This window comes from Mesocricetus auratus, unplaced genomic scaffold, assembly GCF_017639785.1.
Source record: "Mesocricetus auratus isolate SY011 unplaced genomic scaffold, BCM_Maur_2.0 Super-Scaffold_100004, whole genome shotgun sequence".
Taxonomy (NCBI): domain Eukaryota; kingdom Metazoa; phylum Chordata; class Mammalia; order Rodentia; family Cricetidae; genus Mesocricetus; species Mesocricetus auratus.
This window is the reverse complement of record NW_024429189.1, coordinates 31,438,445-31,455,585: the sequence shown is the minus strand read 5'-3', so window position 1 is coordinate 31,455,585 and position 17,141 is coordinate 31,438,445. Positions and strand designations below refer to the sequence as shown.

The 17,141-nt window shown below is 38.2% G+C and overlaps 1 protein-coding gene across 4 annotated transcripts in view; it reads left to right on the top strand.

Moving 5' to 3' along the window:
* Nucleotides 1-17,141, top strand: part of Kcnh7 (potassium voltage-gated channel subfamily H member 7) — a 470,424-nt gene that overhangs the window by 441,396 nt on the left and 11,887 nt on the right. For all 4 annotated transcript variants that reach the window (XM_040745458.1, XM_040745459.1, XM_040745457.1 and 1 more), the window contains 2 exons: nt 2,338-2,601; nt 8,070-8,238. In XM_040745458.1, the coding sequence (XP_040601392.1) occupies nt 2,338-2,601; nt 8,070-8,238 (433 nt within the window). The remainder of the gene's footprint in view (nt 1-2,337; nt 2,602-8,069; nt 8,239-17,141) is intronic.

Below are 17,141 nucleotides of genomic sequence, written 5' to 3'. Positions count from 1 at the left end.
CCTCCCGTATCAATTATTAAACTAGAAAACTCCCCACAGGCCAGTCGTCTTCTCAGATTCAGATGGCTCTAGTTTGTGTCAAGCTGACTTAAAAAGAAAAAAAATTAACTGGTACAAGAGGTAAAGACCTATATATGAAACAGTTGACATTTTTAGACTATTGAGCTAAATATTAGTAATTCTTTACTCATCACAGTCTGTGTCCCTTTCCTAAGTTGAAACCAGCCTGCTTTAATTCATTCATGTTTACCAGTATATCTTATATCTAAGCAACTAAAATCAAACCATGAGCTAGTATGCTGATACTGAGCCTTTATAGAAGGCGAGACAGAACATTTGTAGAGATTTCATATTTTAAAGATTTACTTATTTTATTGTATGTGCACAAGCATTTGCCTGCATGTATGTGTACCATGTGTGTGCCCTGTGCCAACACTAGTCAGAAAAAGGTGTTAGATCTGTAGAGCCAGAGTTACAGATGGTTGTGAGCTACCCTTTGAGTGCTGGGAACCAAACCTGGGTCCTTTGAAAGATCAGCAAATACTCTTAACTGCTGAGACAACCTATGTGGGGGGATTTAAAAATTTACAGACAAGTATAAATCAGATGGGACAGAGTAGCTTATTAATCTGTGGTATGTATTGACTATAATTACTCACACTTGAATGAGAGGCACATGAATCTATGGCTAGTTTACTTTCAATTTGGTTCCTCTAGGAAAGACTCCATAATATAGTTAAAAGGAAGTCGATATTGAGAGGATGGGGAAGCTTGAATTGATTCAAATACTACTCCATCCAGACTATTAAATGCAAAAGTGCTTAGTTAGGATTGGAAACCAGGGCAGTGAAAATGTGGTGAAAACTGAGGAAAGTTAAGTTTTTATTCTTTTCTCAAACTTACTAAAATAAATTTGGTAACTTTTGTATTTTGAGGATTGAAGTGATATGCTCAAAAGGGGGAGACTGTTGATGGTGTTTTCCCAAGGCTCTTCATGGGACAAGATTTAAAAAAAAAATAGAGAAAGATGGGAAGGCCAAAGTCAGGAGGTTTGAGAGTTGGGCCAATGATACTGGGAAAGGGACATTTGTATGTGCAGATCTGAATAGCCACAATTGGATTGGTGGTTGAGTGGCAACATGCAAATCTCACAGCGGGGGTCCTCACTGTACTGCTTGATAACCAAAGGGTCTACAGTGTTGGCTGCAACGATGGAACCACTGAACAAGTGTGCTATCTTAAGAGCATACATTAGATTCTGTGCAATTGCCAGGCTTAAACTGACAGACTGTATATACTTTGGGGGTTGAAGATTGTTTTAAACACTGACCATTTTTACCTTGAGGTACTTTCTAGCTTTTAATGTTTTTTTTTTTTTTTTGTTTCAAATTATAAGTTGTTGGGAAAGAGTATCTTTGTTTCACTTCATTGCCATATGGGAATTTTGAAAAGCAGTTGGAAGTTTCTCTGGAGTGGCCTTAAATCTGTTCATCTGGCCTTCTATAAATAACAAAATGAGCACATCAGGCACAGAGTGGATGGGGACACTGTCTTCAAAGTTTCTCTAGAAAATGATATACCTCTTGGAGTTTTGTTGGTTGGTTATTAGCAGGGAGCAGATGGAGAATTGCACTCTCTCCCCAGGACACTAATAGAAACAAGTTCTAAGATTTGTTTCTGAGTTTTTCTTGCTGAAATATTCTAACACAACCTTCTGAGCTCAAATTATCCTGACATTTCTCTATGAAGCAGTCAATATGCATCAGTAGTCTTGGTGTAATTAGGTAAAGAAACTCACCTCAATTACTGTATTTAAGCTTTATATACTTTGCAATGTGATACACAACCAAACTCCCTGGAATGTCAAGGCCATTTACTGAGCTAAGGTGGAAACTCAGCCTGCCTGACTTTACTGAAGTGGTTTCCAGCTTTGACCTTTACAATGTGTGAATGATTGTCACAGATGATGCGGCATAAAGGTTAAAAATATAACAAGCTGTATAGTGGTGATATTTTAGAATTAGGACACATTTTCCCTAGTCTCTCCATTTTCCTCAAGAGATAATATGCCTGATTTTAAAACTAAATAAGACTTGACTGTGTGTAATTTTTAGTTTTAATATCATTTCTTTCCTACATAAACTAACTCACTCTTGCTTGTTTTCTTTTAATTTTGAAACGAATAATTTACTTCATGAAGGTAAGCTTGAATTTAGAAATCTCCACACAACTGCACTTTTCCATAAGTAAAAGGTAGTTTACCTATAGCCATTTGGTATAATGTGCAAGAAGTTCTACATTTGGCTGTTTACTATGAAACCTACTTCTCTTTGATAGATTTTAGCAAAGAAAACAGCGCAAACGATCCCGACGATTCTACAGATACAATAAGACGTTATCACAGTTCCAAGAAGCACTTTGAAGACAGGAAAAGCAGATCGTCATCGTTCATCTCCTCCATCGATGATGAACAAAAGCCACTCTTCCTGAGAACAGTAGACTCTACTCCAAGAAAAGTAAAAGCAACCCGACTCCACGGTGAAGAAACTATGCCCCCCTCGGGAAGAATTCACACGGATAAAAGAAGTCACTCTTGCAGAGGTAACTAAGCTTCAGAGGTCTCTTCTCATGGCTAGATGGGAAACGACTGTTTTTCTTTCCCTTTTTTCTTTTTTGTTTGTTTGCTTGCTTGCTTTTGTTTTATTTGTGTTTGTTTTTCGAGACAGGGTTTCTCTGTGGAACAGTCCTGGCAGTCCTGAAAAATCACTTTGTAAACCAGGCTGGCCTCCAACTCACAGAAATCCGCCTGCCTCTGCCTCCTAAGTGCTGTGCCACCACCTCCGGAAACGATTGCTTTTCAAAAACTAAGAGCTGCACAAAACCAGGTTCTTCTGATATTGGACCCAAAGCTAACCTGTAAACCCCCACCTTCCCAAAGACCAGGTGACTTCCGAGGATTCTGAGAATTGTAGTTCTTGGAAAATAACAACAAAGCTTCATGGGAAAGAACTGTGGCCTAAGGGTTTTGCCCTTGTAAGCTCCACCAAACGCGTGTGTCGAAGCCACTTACCCTGGAAAGTCGATGGTCAGGTGACAGTCCTGGTCAAGTTTCATCTTGGTCAGTATTTAATATTTGTAATAAAAGCTTGCATAAATTTGGCCAAAATCGTGGAACTGGTTTTTCTGGCCAATTTCAGGATTAATAAACACTAACCCTTTCAATTCATAAAATGTCTTTAAGATCGAAAATCATGCATATAGAGTTTGCATAATTCTGCAATAGTGTTCCCCCAAAATTTTAGGTTTGGGGATTTTTATGGCCAATCAGAATTAGTATAAGACTCAACACAGCACTGTTGGCAGCTTGTTGGTTACAGCAAGACAGGGTCAGGGGCTATTTACTGAGAGCTAACAAATCAGTTTGTTTGTTTTTGTATTCACCCTCTGTACCAATTCTTAACTTCAACCTTAATAACTGTATAATATGGAAGCTCCATCCAATCATAACACAATGTAAACCAAACAGAATTGTGTTTTCCTGTGAATTACAATGAAAGGGAATATCTTGAAATAAAGCAGTCTTAAGAACATTCTTATTTCACATCTCCCCAGAAAGGAATAACAAATATACAGGATTTGCTGTAGAAAATACACAAAAGCTGAGCAGTACGCTTTATTTTTCAGGTTTTATGTAAAAGATAGAAAACAATTAAATTGCTACAGGGAAGAATATACCAGATCTATATATCTATCTAGATCTCACTGTTTAAGTGAACTTGGAGACCTGGGTCAGACTACTTGGATTATAAAAATAGCTCTGCCATCCTGTATGAGTTTGGTAAATGATCTGACCAACCCCAGGGTCCAATTTATTCAATCTTTAAGGTAAAAAATAATGCTATCTAACCAACTGATTATGATTGTTAAACAATGTAATCTGTAAGTAAAATTTCCTAGGATTGAGTCCTAAAGACTACTTAATATTTTTTTACTAGGTTTTATTTTCCAACTATTTCCTTATATAATTTTAATGTGAAAATTAAAAAGGCATCCCATGGAGCTGGAGAGATGGCTCAGTAGTTAAGAGGATTTGCTGCTCTTGCAGGAGACCTTGGCTTGGTTCCCAGTTCCCACATCCAAGGGGTACATGAATGCGTGTGACTCCAGTTCCAGAGGATGCAGTGTCCTTTTCTGGCTTCTATATACATGTGCTACCCATGCAGACAAGCAACACACACACATATAAAATGTATAAAAATACATTTTTTAATAGACAGTATCATGAAACATCAGAAGATGGTAACAGAGTACTCCGGACATCCCAGGATGTTTTGCTGTGAGGACAGAAAAGTATGTCACTGATAAGGTATTCTCTACTTGCCATCACCATCATTCCACAGGAATGTCCAACAACAAAGTATTGTTGAGTACAAGTTAGTTAGGCTTTCCAATTTCCCAGAGTTCCTTTCCCTAACGTGTTATATCAGCTTTAGTCATGATTTCACACAGCAATAAGCTAAGAATATATGCAAATGTCCTCTAGACAACCTAAAATCTTGATGAAGTCCATGGAAATAGTATCTCATTCATCACAGTGGAAGAATAGAATATTAGATGTGATTATCAAATGTCCCATTTTAGTTATTTATGAAAATGGATTCTGGGTAGTACTAAAAATAGGAAACAGGTTGTATCCTTGAAGTCTAAGTTCTGTGAACTGACTGGACAATATCTACTATGTACAAAATGATTTTATGAAGATTTTTGCAAAAACATGTTTTCCCCTTGCATATTAGGCTCTCAAGTGACAAGTCATTAAAGATATTTTTGAGATTTTATTTGGCTTTTTTTAAAGTTTTTTTTTAGATTTATTTATTTATTTATTACATATACAGTGTTCTACCTACATGCCAGAAGAGGGCACCAGATTGAATTGTAGATGGTTGTAAGCCACCATGTGGTTGCTGGGAATTGAACTCAGGACCTCTGGAAGAGTAGTCAGTGCTCTTAATCTCTGAGCCATCTCTCTAGCCCTTTATTTGACTTCATAATGATTCCCCTGACAGTAAATTCAAATGCCCTTCATTTTGTAATTTTTCTTCTTCCAACTTTTAATTAACTCTTCCCTGTTACCCAACAAATTATATTTTCTGACAATCTTAATGTCTCCAAATATCTATGTTTTCAAAAATTCATAATGTAATTCACATTCAAGCCATGAATGGTTATCTTGAGAATACATACCTAAATGTGCATGTCTATTGACAAATGAATTGATGATATAAAACTTCAGTCAAGATGACATGCACTTAACATGACTAATCAATATAATGAACCAATGAAGAATTTAAAAACTTGATTCACTGAAGAGATCATTCCCCAGAAACTTAGTGCTGTGTATCAGTAACAAACTTCCAATATATAAGTGAAGGTATAACAATTGCAGATCAAATAGCTGGATTCTGACAGTTTAGTTTCATTACCAAGACGTAATTTCATTGCCTTGTGTTCTGAGACTTGTCATCCCTAGAAAGGGCTCATTTAAGGAAAACTTTAAAAAGAAAAGAATTAAATTGACTCTGGCCTTCCTAATGCTGAGGTCAAGTATAGACTCTCGTGCAACTGTGAACTCTGAAAATGAAGGTTTACCCTCTGTTCATCCATTTGCAGAAATGTGTCTTGCAGCTATGGCAACATTTTCCAAGGCAACCAGTGCAGATACTGTCTGAGCTATTTTTAGAAAGTGTCTACAAGGATGCTCATTTGATTAAGATGACTAACCAGGGTTTCCCCCTTTGAACTCTTTATTTTTCATTCTGCCATTAAAACAAATTAATCACATATGTCTAAATTTCAATTAAAAATTAAGTTGTAATCAAGGAAGCCTCAATCTTACAGTACACATTTTATTCGTTTCTGCTAAGATAATCTTTTTCTTAAGCATCAAAGATAAATACTATCCTCCATAATTTACCACATGTGATTCACCAGTGTCATTTAAAAATCAATGTGTTACATGATTGTAAAATGAGGGGGCTGTTAAGCGGAGGCAGAAATTCTATGAGGTTACTTGGCACAAAGCTCATGAGGACATTGCATAGCCTCTCAATCTCTGGTGAGAAATGTCCCTACAAAGAACTGGCTTAGGGAAACAAGAGGAGCACAGTCCCTGGCATCTCCAAGCCCCTTGTGAGTGCTCTGATTTGGTGTCACCAACACAGAGCAGAAAATCTAGTTTATTGAGACACTGTGTTGTGGTTTTGCATTTTAAATTGGTCCAAATGCCTGTGAACAACATATCATACGTCTCAGTGAAAATCTGTAGTCTGATGTTTGTATTCACATCTCTTCCTGTCTGGTAAAATATGAAAGTAAGTGATACACTGACACTTGGATAAACACTGAACACCAAGATCCTGCAGGCTAAAGATGATATAATAGGGTGCCTTCTCTGGATGTCACAGAGAAGTCTCTGAGGTCTCTTAGCCCTTTCCACAAAACAAGAAAACAAGGAACCTGGCCTTGTTTTTCTCATGCTGTCTTTGGTTATGTTAATTTCTTTCTTCCTTATAGCCTCCCCTACTGAGATAGAAATAAAAAGCACATCATTAGAGACTTTTCTGTGCATTCAGTGATAAAAGATAGGGAGAGAAAAACCCATGGAAAAAGAATAGGGTTTTTTTTTTTGTCATCTTCTCAGAAAGGGGGAGTCAACACATCCCCCAGTGTGCTTTCAGAGAAACCATAGGAAAGGAAGTCTCACAGCTCCGTACCCTATTTCTAGAATCATAGCTAATCCTGCCCAATTTAGTTACACTCAGTCCTTTTTTTTTAAATAGCTGAGGATGTAAATTCCATATCTTTATGTAATAATTTTCCTTGCCGTTTAATCATAGATACTTGTCAAGGCTTTCTTTTAAAATGTTCATCGAACCTAAACCACATCCTATAACCCAAAGCTACTTCCGTGGGGAAGTGAAGACCCATTTGAGATACATCTTTCCTCCCACCAGCTCTCCCATGGAGGAATAAATTTGCTTTTCTTTATTGCTGAGAATCTCCCAAGTCCAGTTGCATTTCTTCACTGGTTTTATTTTCTTACCTTGTAGATGAAAGTGGGTTCAGAGCATTGAAAGTCTTGATAAAAATGAGGAAGACAGTAGCATGCATTTGAAGATTTTAAGAGAAACGGTACTAAAAGAGGTTCATAAAATGAATCATTACATGAAAAATGATCACGAACATTCCCAGTAGAATTCTTCAGGGTCACAGCCTTTGTCTTCAGTTCCTCATGCTTAGCAAACTCGGGAATTTAACACCTGGTACAGCAGAAAAGTAGAATTGAACATGTAAGAGGTTTGTTTTAAAGCATGTTAACATAAAATGTTTATAATAAAAGATTCACAAGAAGAAAATTCTAGAAAGCAATGTGATTACCTTAAATAAAGTGCAAAGGAACTTTAAGGAATTTGAAAGCTTGGAACAGCAGCAGGGCACCTTTAAGGCTTCTCAACTCCTAGAGACTGTGGCTCCTTGGCTCAGCACTGATCTATGTAGGTCTAAGGAAAACACCCTGAAGACACACATCCCTCTTGACCTTCTGTTTGGGATTAAGCAGAGCCACAATATATGAAAGTTACCTTGAGGGTAGGGGCTCTAGCAATCTTACATTTTGGGAAAAGCATTGCAAACAAAACTTGCTATTTTCTCCCAAATTGAATGGTATAAAATCATGGCTGTTTGATCAATTTGAATTTGCTCATCATACCTTCTAGGCACTGACAAAAAGATGGGGAAAAAAATCATAACCTGGAAAAAAAAATCTCATGCCCTGTAACAGAATTTGAATCCTATGAAAATGAATGGAGGAGGTAAGTAAGATAGGCAGGTTAAGGCTAAAATTCTGCTACAAATTGGAGATGGTGGTTGTCATGTCCTTGAAATCCTGTGGTTATCTAGGTCTTCTCTTATGCCTGGAGATCCTCCTAGTCTGCTTTGCAGGCGTCTTTGTGTTGTTAAGACAAAGGGACTTCCATAGAAGCTGACATCTGTCTTGCCCTCTCTCACAGATATCACTGAGGCACATAGCTGGGAAAGAGAGCCTGCTCCGGCTCAACCTGAAGAAAGCAGTCCCTCAGGACTTCAGAGAGCTGCCTGGGGGATCTCTGAGACTGAAAGTGACCTCACCTATGGGGAAGTGGAACAAAGGTTAGATTTACTTCAAGAACAACTTAACAGGTAAATGAGTACTTGAAGCAAAAGAGGAATTCATTTATGTAAATTGCTCTAAATTTAGGATTCTTTTGCCATCAAACACCCGACTTTTGCTTATGGCTCCATTTGTATATCATCTGCGCTGGTTACCTTTAAAACTCCTTTTGCCTTGAAAATAATTTACATTTCACTTCTTAACTGACAATCTCCTTCTTTTAATACTTGTATGTTATTTAGTTGTTGTTCCTAAATTAGTCCTGAGCTGTGACATTTTTTTGAAAATGAGTATTAAGTCAACTTTTCAAAAATGTTAATTTAATGTTTTTAAAACATCACAAGCTAAAGATGTGACACTCCCTCCCCTCCCCTTTCCTTGATCTGGACAAATATAATATGAGAAATAATCTTAGTGTGGGGAAAGAGGTAACACTTCATTCAAGCCTGTATTGGTTCTTTAAAGTTAAACTGGTCGAAAACATCTAGGAGAGACAAGCAAGTCTGTTGAGTTCTGACCCTGGTTGATCTATGTAGTGAGTTCCAGTCAAGCCAGGGCTACATAGTGAGACTCTGCCTCCAAGAAAATTTTACAAAAATAAAGTCTCTGATAGCTGCTCTGAGCGTATGTGGAAACTTGTTATATAGTGTTGACCTTCAAGTACACTATAAGGCAAGCACCTCAAAGGCCATAGCAGGATTTATTAAAAGAGAGGCAAAAGTGAGTAATTAATATATTTCCTGTAATCTTTGGGAAAAGTCATGCTACCTGTAACCTGATGATCCAACTTGCTCCTCTCTGACACCTCTATCTTCCCTGTCTGTAGAGTGGACACAAGAACCAGAGTTGAGATTTCCCTAGATAGACCCACAGACAAAAACTAAACTGCTGTATAGACAGCATCTGCTAGCTCTGTCTTTGATGAAAGGCCTACCACACCATGCCATAGCTGTTACTCTTTAGTTAGAGACTGCTTTTCTACAGTCTCAAGATTCACTGGGCTTTTGTGAAGAAAGCACTCTTGGAGCCACAATAACACAATAAGAGTACATCAAGTGCAATTAAAAAGTTGCCTTAATTTAGGGAGAAAGTTATCAACCCAGAGCTGCCAGGACAGTTAGTTCTTTCCACTTCTTTCATAACTGTCCATCTTCTTGTCATATCACATTTCCATTCACTCTTTCACACACGTTGGTATTACGTAACTAATGTGTGTGCCTGACTGTATTTTGTCCAGACTACTGGCATACTCTTCTATACTCAGTATGTCTATGACTTGTATCCATACGACATAAATTACTTGGTTATAAAAGAATCTGGATGTGGCCTGCTCCCTCCCTAAGCTTTTGCTGAACACTTGATCTCCAGCAAGCAAGGCTATTTCAGAAGTTGTATAACCTTTACGAGGTGGTGTTCTGGTGGAAGCTTCCCCCCAGCCCCTGGCATCTATGTACCCAAAGAGTCTGGAATGTTCTGGTGGAAGTTCCACGCAAGCCCACTCCCCTGTCTCTCTCCAAACCCTGCTGCATCTCAGAAAGCCCACCAAATGATGATCCCTCCCACTGAGATGCTCAAGACCACTCCCACTGGACATTTAAACTGCTCCCCCACCACCGGAAAAAAAGCACAGTGTTTTCTGGTCTCTCTTTTCTGTCTCCTCTCTGGGGGACTGGAAAGCCATCTGGGAGCATTGTGTCCATTAAACTTGGGCTTTTTCTAATTCATTTGATTTGGTCTGATTTGGATTACTGTGTCATCGGAGAGGCTTATCGGGGTGCAGAAACTTTTTAGGTGGAGTTTAGCTGCAAGAAGTGAGTCATTGTGGGTAGGTTATGTAATTTATCACCCAGCATACTTCCTGACCTACCTCTGCTTCCTGATCTACCCAGATGTGGGCAAGCACCTTCATGCTCCTGCTGTCAACAGCTGAGAGCCATTCTTTCTGCCATGTCCTCCTTTCCATGATGGGCTGTACCTCAAACTCTGAGCCACAATAAACCTCCAGTTCTTCATGATACTTCTTGTTGAGTATTTGATCACAGCCATGAGAAAGTAGCTAATATAATTTACTTATTACCTATGCTTAATTGTATTTATTTTGTCTATACCGGTAGTAGCAGTCGTTCTTGGAAAAGCAAGTAAGTAAATGATGCTAACGACACTGCTGACATTAGCTCAATACCAATATAGTGTGTAGTATTGGTTAGCATAGGTGAATATCAACTATGTTTACTAAACTGTTTATAATCTGTCTGGATGAAGTTGTTTAAACATTCCTAGAATCAAGTTTTCCATACCTATCAGCGACATTGCTCTTTTACACTCATATCTTGGTATCTACAAAGAATTGGTTCCAGGATATCACTTAGGTACCAAAGTCCATATATGCTCAATGTTTTATACAGAATGACATCATTTCAATGTAACCTTCACATAATCCTCCTGCGTACTTTAAATCATCTCTGTATTACCATAAACCACAATACAATATAAATGCTAAGTCTTTAATTGTTATATTGTGTCATTTAAAGAATAAAAACAAGAAAAAATTATACATGACTAGTACAAATACAAATTCTTCTAGATGCAGAACTTAAAAAATAAAGTCTATTTGTACATGCTGTACAAAACGGAGAACATGTGTATAGCTAGGTAATACTTAACTGTCATTTTACTTTATCTGTTTTACTGTAACTCTTTTGTTTTGAATACATTTCTAGGTTTGTACCCATCTTTGAGACTAAAATCACCATATAAAGATTACTAAAAACCATTTGTTTTCAGCCGGGTGTTGGTGGCACACGCCTTTAATCCCAGCACTTGGGAGGCAGAGGCAGGTGGATCTCTGTGAATTTGAGGCCAGCCTGGGCTACAGAGCCAGTGCCAGGACAGGCTCCAAAGCTACACAGAGAAACCCTGTCTTGAAAAAAAAAAACACAAAAAACAAAAAAATTGTTTTCATTGTGTCCTAGAACTGAAAATAGAAACTTTAAGTGTTTACATCTAGAACACATTTGAATTTAATCACCCATTAGTAATAACATTGCTTTCTCTTATATTAGCATATTTTATATATTTTTTACACTGATAAAAATAGGATTAAGTCTTGTTTGACCTGCTGCCAGAATCTTCGAGCACTTCTGAACATGTTTTGAATTGTTACCACAATTAGTCGTACTTCTTGACTAATTTTTAATTATTTCTGATATCTTCACCAATGTGTTATGGCATAAGTCTTCTTAGCCGATTTCAAAGTTCAATATGTGATGCTTTCATTGCATTCAACCTCCAACAGCCCCTTTTCCAATTTGTTCTGCAAAGTAAAATACATAGAAAACAAAATTGAAAAGGTCAATCTGAATCAGACACTACTCTGCAGAGTGAGAGTCCTAGAACTCTTCTGAGAGTTGAATCTGCCCTGGTTGACATGTCTGCATTGACAAATGCAGATCTGTGAATTCTTATACTGTTGTCAAATGCAAATATTAAATTTAAAATATAATCAGAATAAATACAAATAATATACTTAAGTGGTGCTTGCTGCAACCTCTTTTTTCCTCCAGCATTAATGGCCAATTAAGGTACATACAGGCTTGAAGCTTTACATAAGTATTCTTAAATATTTATTTAGTGTGCCTAGATATATAAATACTTGAGGAAATTACAAATGCTTGATCGCATAGCAGAACTTCTCAAGCTTTAACGTAACTCCGATCACTAGGAAAACTGTAGAAACACAATTATAGGACAGTAGGTCTGGAATTTGCAGAGTCCACATTTTAACACACTACCAGGGATAACCAATACTGCTAGACTAAGGAACACAAATAAGATGACCTAAAAAATGTAAAACTTGTTGGCTTTTCCATTGCAGAACACACAAAGCAATGTGTCTGCCTTCCACTACCATGACATTTAGTACTGCTTCATTTAGTGTTATGATTTATTATCCATGTCCTTCACTTTTTTAAGTGTTTATATGATATGCATATGTGCATATATGTAATGTGTGAGGATGCACATGTGAGAGTTATGCTTGTGTACATATGTGTGCATGTGTAGAGGTTCAAAGTTGATACTAACTCGGTGTTTATCTTGACTAGTTTCTAACCTATTTATTCACTCAGAGTTTCTCAGCTGAACTCAGAACTTGTCTGTTTGCTATCATAGCTATCCAGGGTTATCTGGGTACCTCCCTTCTCTGTCCCCTGAGTTCTGGAATTACTGATGGCAGCCACATCTGCCCAGCTTTTTATGTGGGTTCTGGGAATCCAAGCTCTGGTCCTCACACGTGTCCTGTCAATAATGAAATCACATTCAATTATCATTCATGATGGTGCTCTCATAGTTCCCTCCTACCTAACATCATGCCTGATGGGTAACAGATCTCTCAGTAAAACTATTATTTTTCTACAACTTTATGCTATAGAAACAAACAAAAATCTAAAACAGGGTTATTTTGTGTTTTAACAACAAAGAAAAATGGGACTTCAGTTTAGCTCTCTGTAATTCTTTCAAAATACTTTATTTATTCTTAAAAGACTCCATTCTAATTTAGCAAATACACTCTAGCCATAACATGAAAATAAATATTATGCATTGTGCAGACATTTATTACCAATACCCTTCTTTGCTGAAATGCCCAATCCAAATATCAATCATCTAACTCATTTTTTTAAAGTCTTGAAAGCATATATACAAGATTGTACTTATATATTTAGGAATATATGTATATACCTAATATGTATATATTTATGTGACAACAACTAATGAAAACGAGGCCATGAATTTGAAAGAAAGTAAAAAGTATATGGGAAGGTTTGGAGGGAGGAAGGGCAAGGCAAAATGATGTAATTATATTTTAACCACAAAAGCAAAAGAATTATTTTGTAAAGTGTTAAAAATAGCATAGGGAAGGAGCCAGAGGGATAGTCACGTGCATCAAGTCTCAGAAAGGGCACTGTGAGGTACAATGTTTACAGGGATTTGAGTCTGGGTCTTTAAGGAAGGAAACTGTGCTAAATTTTCCAGGCTGTGATCAATATGCTAGAGGAATAATATCAAAGGAGGCAAGTTTTACGTTGGATTGCGGTTTCAGATGTCCTCTTCTGTGGCTTGTTGGGCGGTGTGATGAGGAAGAGCATGATGGAAGGAAAACATGGTGGGCACAGCTTATCTCATGGCACCCAGGAAACATCGAGGAGACTAACTAGAATAGGATACATCCCCCCATGGACACACCCTCAGTGATGCACTTCCTCCAACTTGGCCCCAAATATGAAGGTTTCCATTGCTTTCTACTAGTGCCTTCAAATTATGAATCCTCCCATGGGCTAGTATAGTGATTAGGCCAGAATCCTTGTGATCCAATCACTTCTCCCTGCTTGAGTTAACCGTCCTGAGACTAACCCTTCAACAAATACACTCTCAGGAGATATGATTTATATCCAAGCCATAAAAATTAAAAAAAAAATAGCACTGAACAAAATTCTCAGCATAATGCTTTGGGATTCAGGTGAAAAGAGAAGTTAGATTTAGCAAGATTGGGTGAAGTTTGATTAGGAAGCTGTTCAGATGAGCTGATTTGTAGCTATTCCTGTGTTGATAAACCTAGCTCTTGACCCAGTCTCATTTCTCTTAGGTGAAATTTCGTTGCAACAAACAACTGAGTCAGGTTGATAGAGATAGTTACAGACTTATGCAAGTCGTATTAACACAGATGGTGTCTAGTCTCACTCTACACCAGCTACTTGACCTTCCATGATGTCCTCATGCGAGAAGTTTCACTCACAGCAACAGACTGCAATTATAGGGCACATAGGTGCTGAAGCCCTACCTTTCTGTGGATGTGTCTGCCACACACATTATTTAAATAGAACCTATTATAAAGAGATTTTTTTTCCTCAAAGACTGTTTCTGTTTAACAAAGGATTAACTGGGCTCAAACATCATCATCTTGACTCTGTCTTGTTAATGAGGCTCTTATTCCAGTATCCACAGATAAGTCATTTTACATTCAGTAGTGCATCTTGGAAACGATAGTACAGGGCATTATGTAATCCTGTCATGGATAAGATAAACCTGTACAAATATTCATGAAGAACTTTGAATTTAGAATTTTATTTCAGGGCTCAGGGGAAAGAGAAATTGTTATGGGGAGTTCACCAAACATGATCCACCGAGACACAGCATAGAGCTAATTGAAAGTCTTTATTCAAGTCAGCTGGGACCACATTCAAGTGTTTGGGAGACCTTGGTGTGGCCCCTACTGTCCAGAATACAGGGAGTTTTAGAGGCAGATGGCACATCCTGGAATCCCACTGGCAGCTGCAGGAGGGCTTTGCAGAAACAAGCAGTTTAACAGAAGCTGGTAAGGTTAGCTGGAAGGGGTTCCTCACAAACAGGCAGTTTAATAGAAACTAAGTTGGCTAGCACATCCTGATCTTGGGTTCCTAGAACAAAGTTGGGTGGTTTTCCATGGGATTTCCATCAAGGAGATCAAATTCTAGTTAAACCTGAGATGGCCTCAGCTAGAATACAAGACCTCTGTCCTGTCTTGTCCCATCACAAAATAATTCTGAATGTGTTAAATAAGGGAAGAATTATTGGTGGAAATAAAATTTTCATTGAACCTTAAAGTGAGAGATGAAAAATTGATTCATAACAACAAAATAATCATTCTGTCCTATTTAATTTGTACCACAATTACATAAGACATTTAGGCATCTACTAGTTGATAATTGTTATTTTTTTCATTTTCAGTGTGAAGCTGTGACATACATGTGACACAATCAGATATATTTTATAAACTATTGGCATAAAGGATACTAAGGCACTCTCTTTTTCGTTATATTCATGAATGAAAGAAAACCTATAAGGATATATTATAATTAAAAAGAAAGATTTTTAATGTTAATATTAAAGGGTAAAAAGAACCTATTGTCTGGCACACCTGTAATTCCATTCATTAGCTCCAAAGACTTGACAAGCAAGTGCTAAGCTAGCCCAGCCTCCCTACACAGAGAGATGCTCTCTCAAAATTAAAGTTAAAACTAATATATAGCTTTTCTAATGTTTCCCAGATTTTGCTTTCTTAAAAATCAAAGCTAATTTCCATAAATATGTTTATTTAATTGGGCAAATAGTTCTAAGATGTACTGCTCTCTGTCTCTTTTAATTCAATGGTAAATCATAAGCACAAATATTATAACTCAAAAAAAATCTCTAAAAAGCATATGGTCCAAATTTTGTTCTTACGCCCACGAAATCCCTTATCTTAAGCTGTCCACACAGGGGAATCATTCTGTTTCGGCACCAGATGTAGGTGAGGGAGCGCAGGAAAGCAACTGCTGCTGTGAATACTCCACGGCATGATTAAAGGGGTAGGGCTTTTGTCCTGTTTTGTTCTGAGACAGGAAACAGACAGGGGCAGCTGGAAGTGTTCAGAGCAGCAGAATGGACATGTCCAGGGCTATCTGCAAGAGCAGGGAGATGAGCAAAGGGGCTAACAGGGGGCCTGAGTAGTGAGAGTCACTGAGTTACATAAGAAAGATGAGTGGCTGGGGAGAGGGAAGCCCATCAGCTGGAGTGGGGTTAGGGTACAGGACAGGTGAGAGGTGTTAGCAGGACTTTGAGATATATAACCAAGTACTTGTGAGTAGGGGCTGCGGGAGCCTGAAGCTACCTTTATATACCGATAGGTGCCAGAGCTATATATGTCAATGGAGAGCCAGATGTTCCTTCTGCCAGAGGTTAAGGGGAGTTTACTCCTTTAGCAGGTGAGGGCTGGTTTCACAAGATGCTGAAGAATGCTGGCTTTTATCTGTCAGAAATGCTCCCACAGTCCAGATTAAGCTCTGGATATTTTGGGCTGTCTTTTAGAGTTTGGGGAATTGGAGCTTCCTTTGGAGCTTGCACAAACCAATTGCATTTTGCTGTTTTCTCTTGAAATTTATTTTAAAATGAGTGGTTGACTGCTTGTGAGCTTTGGAGAAAGCAATGGTTGTTTGAACATTGTGCAAGCCGGATGGGTCAAAGAAGCAAGTAAACTTGAAGTTTGTTCTGTCTCTTAAATACCATAGCTTTGAACCACAGACAGGAAAAGGAATTTAATGTTCAGACGGCAAGAAGCATTAAAAAATAAAATAAAAAGATAAAGAAAAGAAAGCATGATGAGTCACATATAGAACTTACTTTGAAGAGGAGAGAGGCAAGGTAAAATAGTGTGTCTTAGTCAGGGTCACTGCCTCTTTGAGAAAACACCATGACCAAAGCATCTTGGGAAGGGGAGGGTTTATTCAGCTTACACTTTCACATCAGGGTTCATCATCAAAGGAAGTCATGGCAGGAATTCAAGCAGGGCTGAAACCTGGAGGCAGGAGCTGATACAGAGGCCATGGAGGAGTGCTGCTTACTGCCTTGCTTAGCCTGCTTTCATATAGAAACCAGGACCACCAGCCCAGGGATGGCACCACCCACAATTTTTTAAAGATTTATTTATTAATTATGAATACAACATCCTGCCTCCATGTATGTCTGCACACCAGAAGAGGGCATCAGATCTCACTATAGATGGTTGTGAGCCACCATGTGGTTGCTGGGAATTGAACTCAGGGCCTCTGGAAGAGGAGTCAGTGCTCTTAACCTCTGAGCCATCTCTCCAGCCCCACCACCCACAATTTGATTGGCCCTCCCCCATCAATCACTGATTAAGAACAAGCTGTACAACCAATCTCATGGAGGCATTTTCTCCGTTGCCGTTCCCTCCTTTCAGATAACTTTAGTTTGTGTCAAGTTGACGTAAGACGAGCCAGCACATAGTAAAAATACAAATTTTGTAAGTTTTCCTGCAATGCTGTAAAGAAATTTGTTACTGGGGCTGGAGAGATGGCTCAGCAGCTAAGAGCACTTGATGCTCTTCCAGAATACCCAG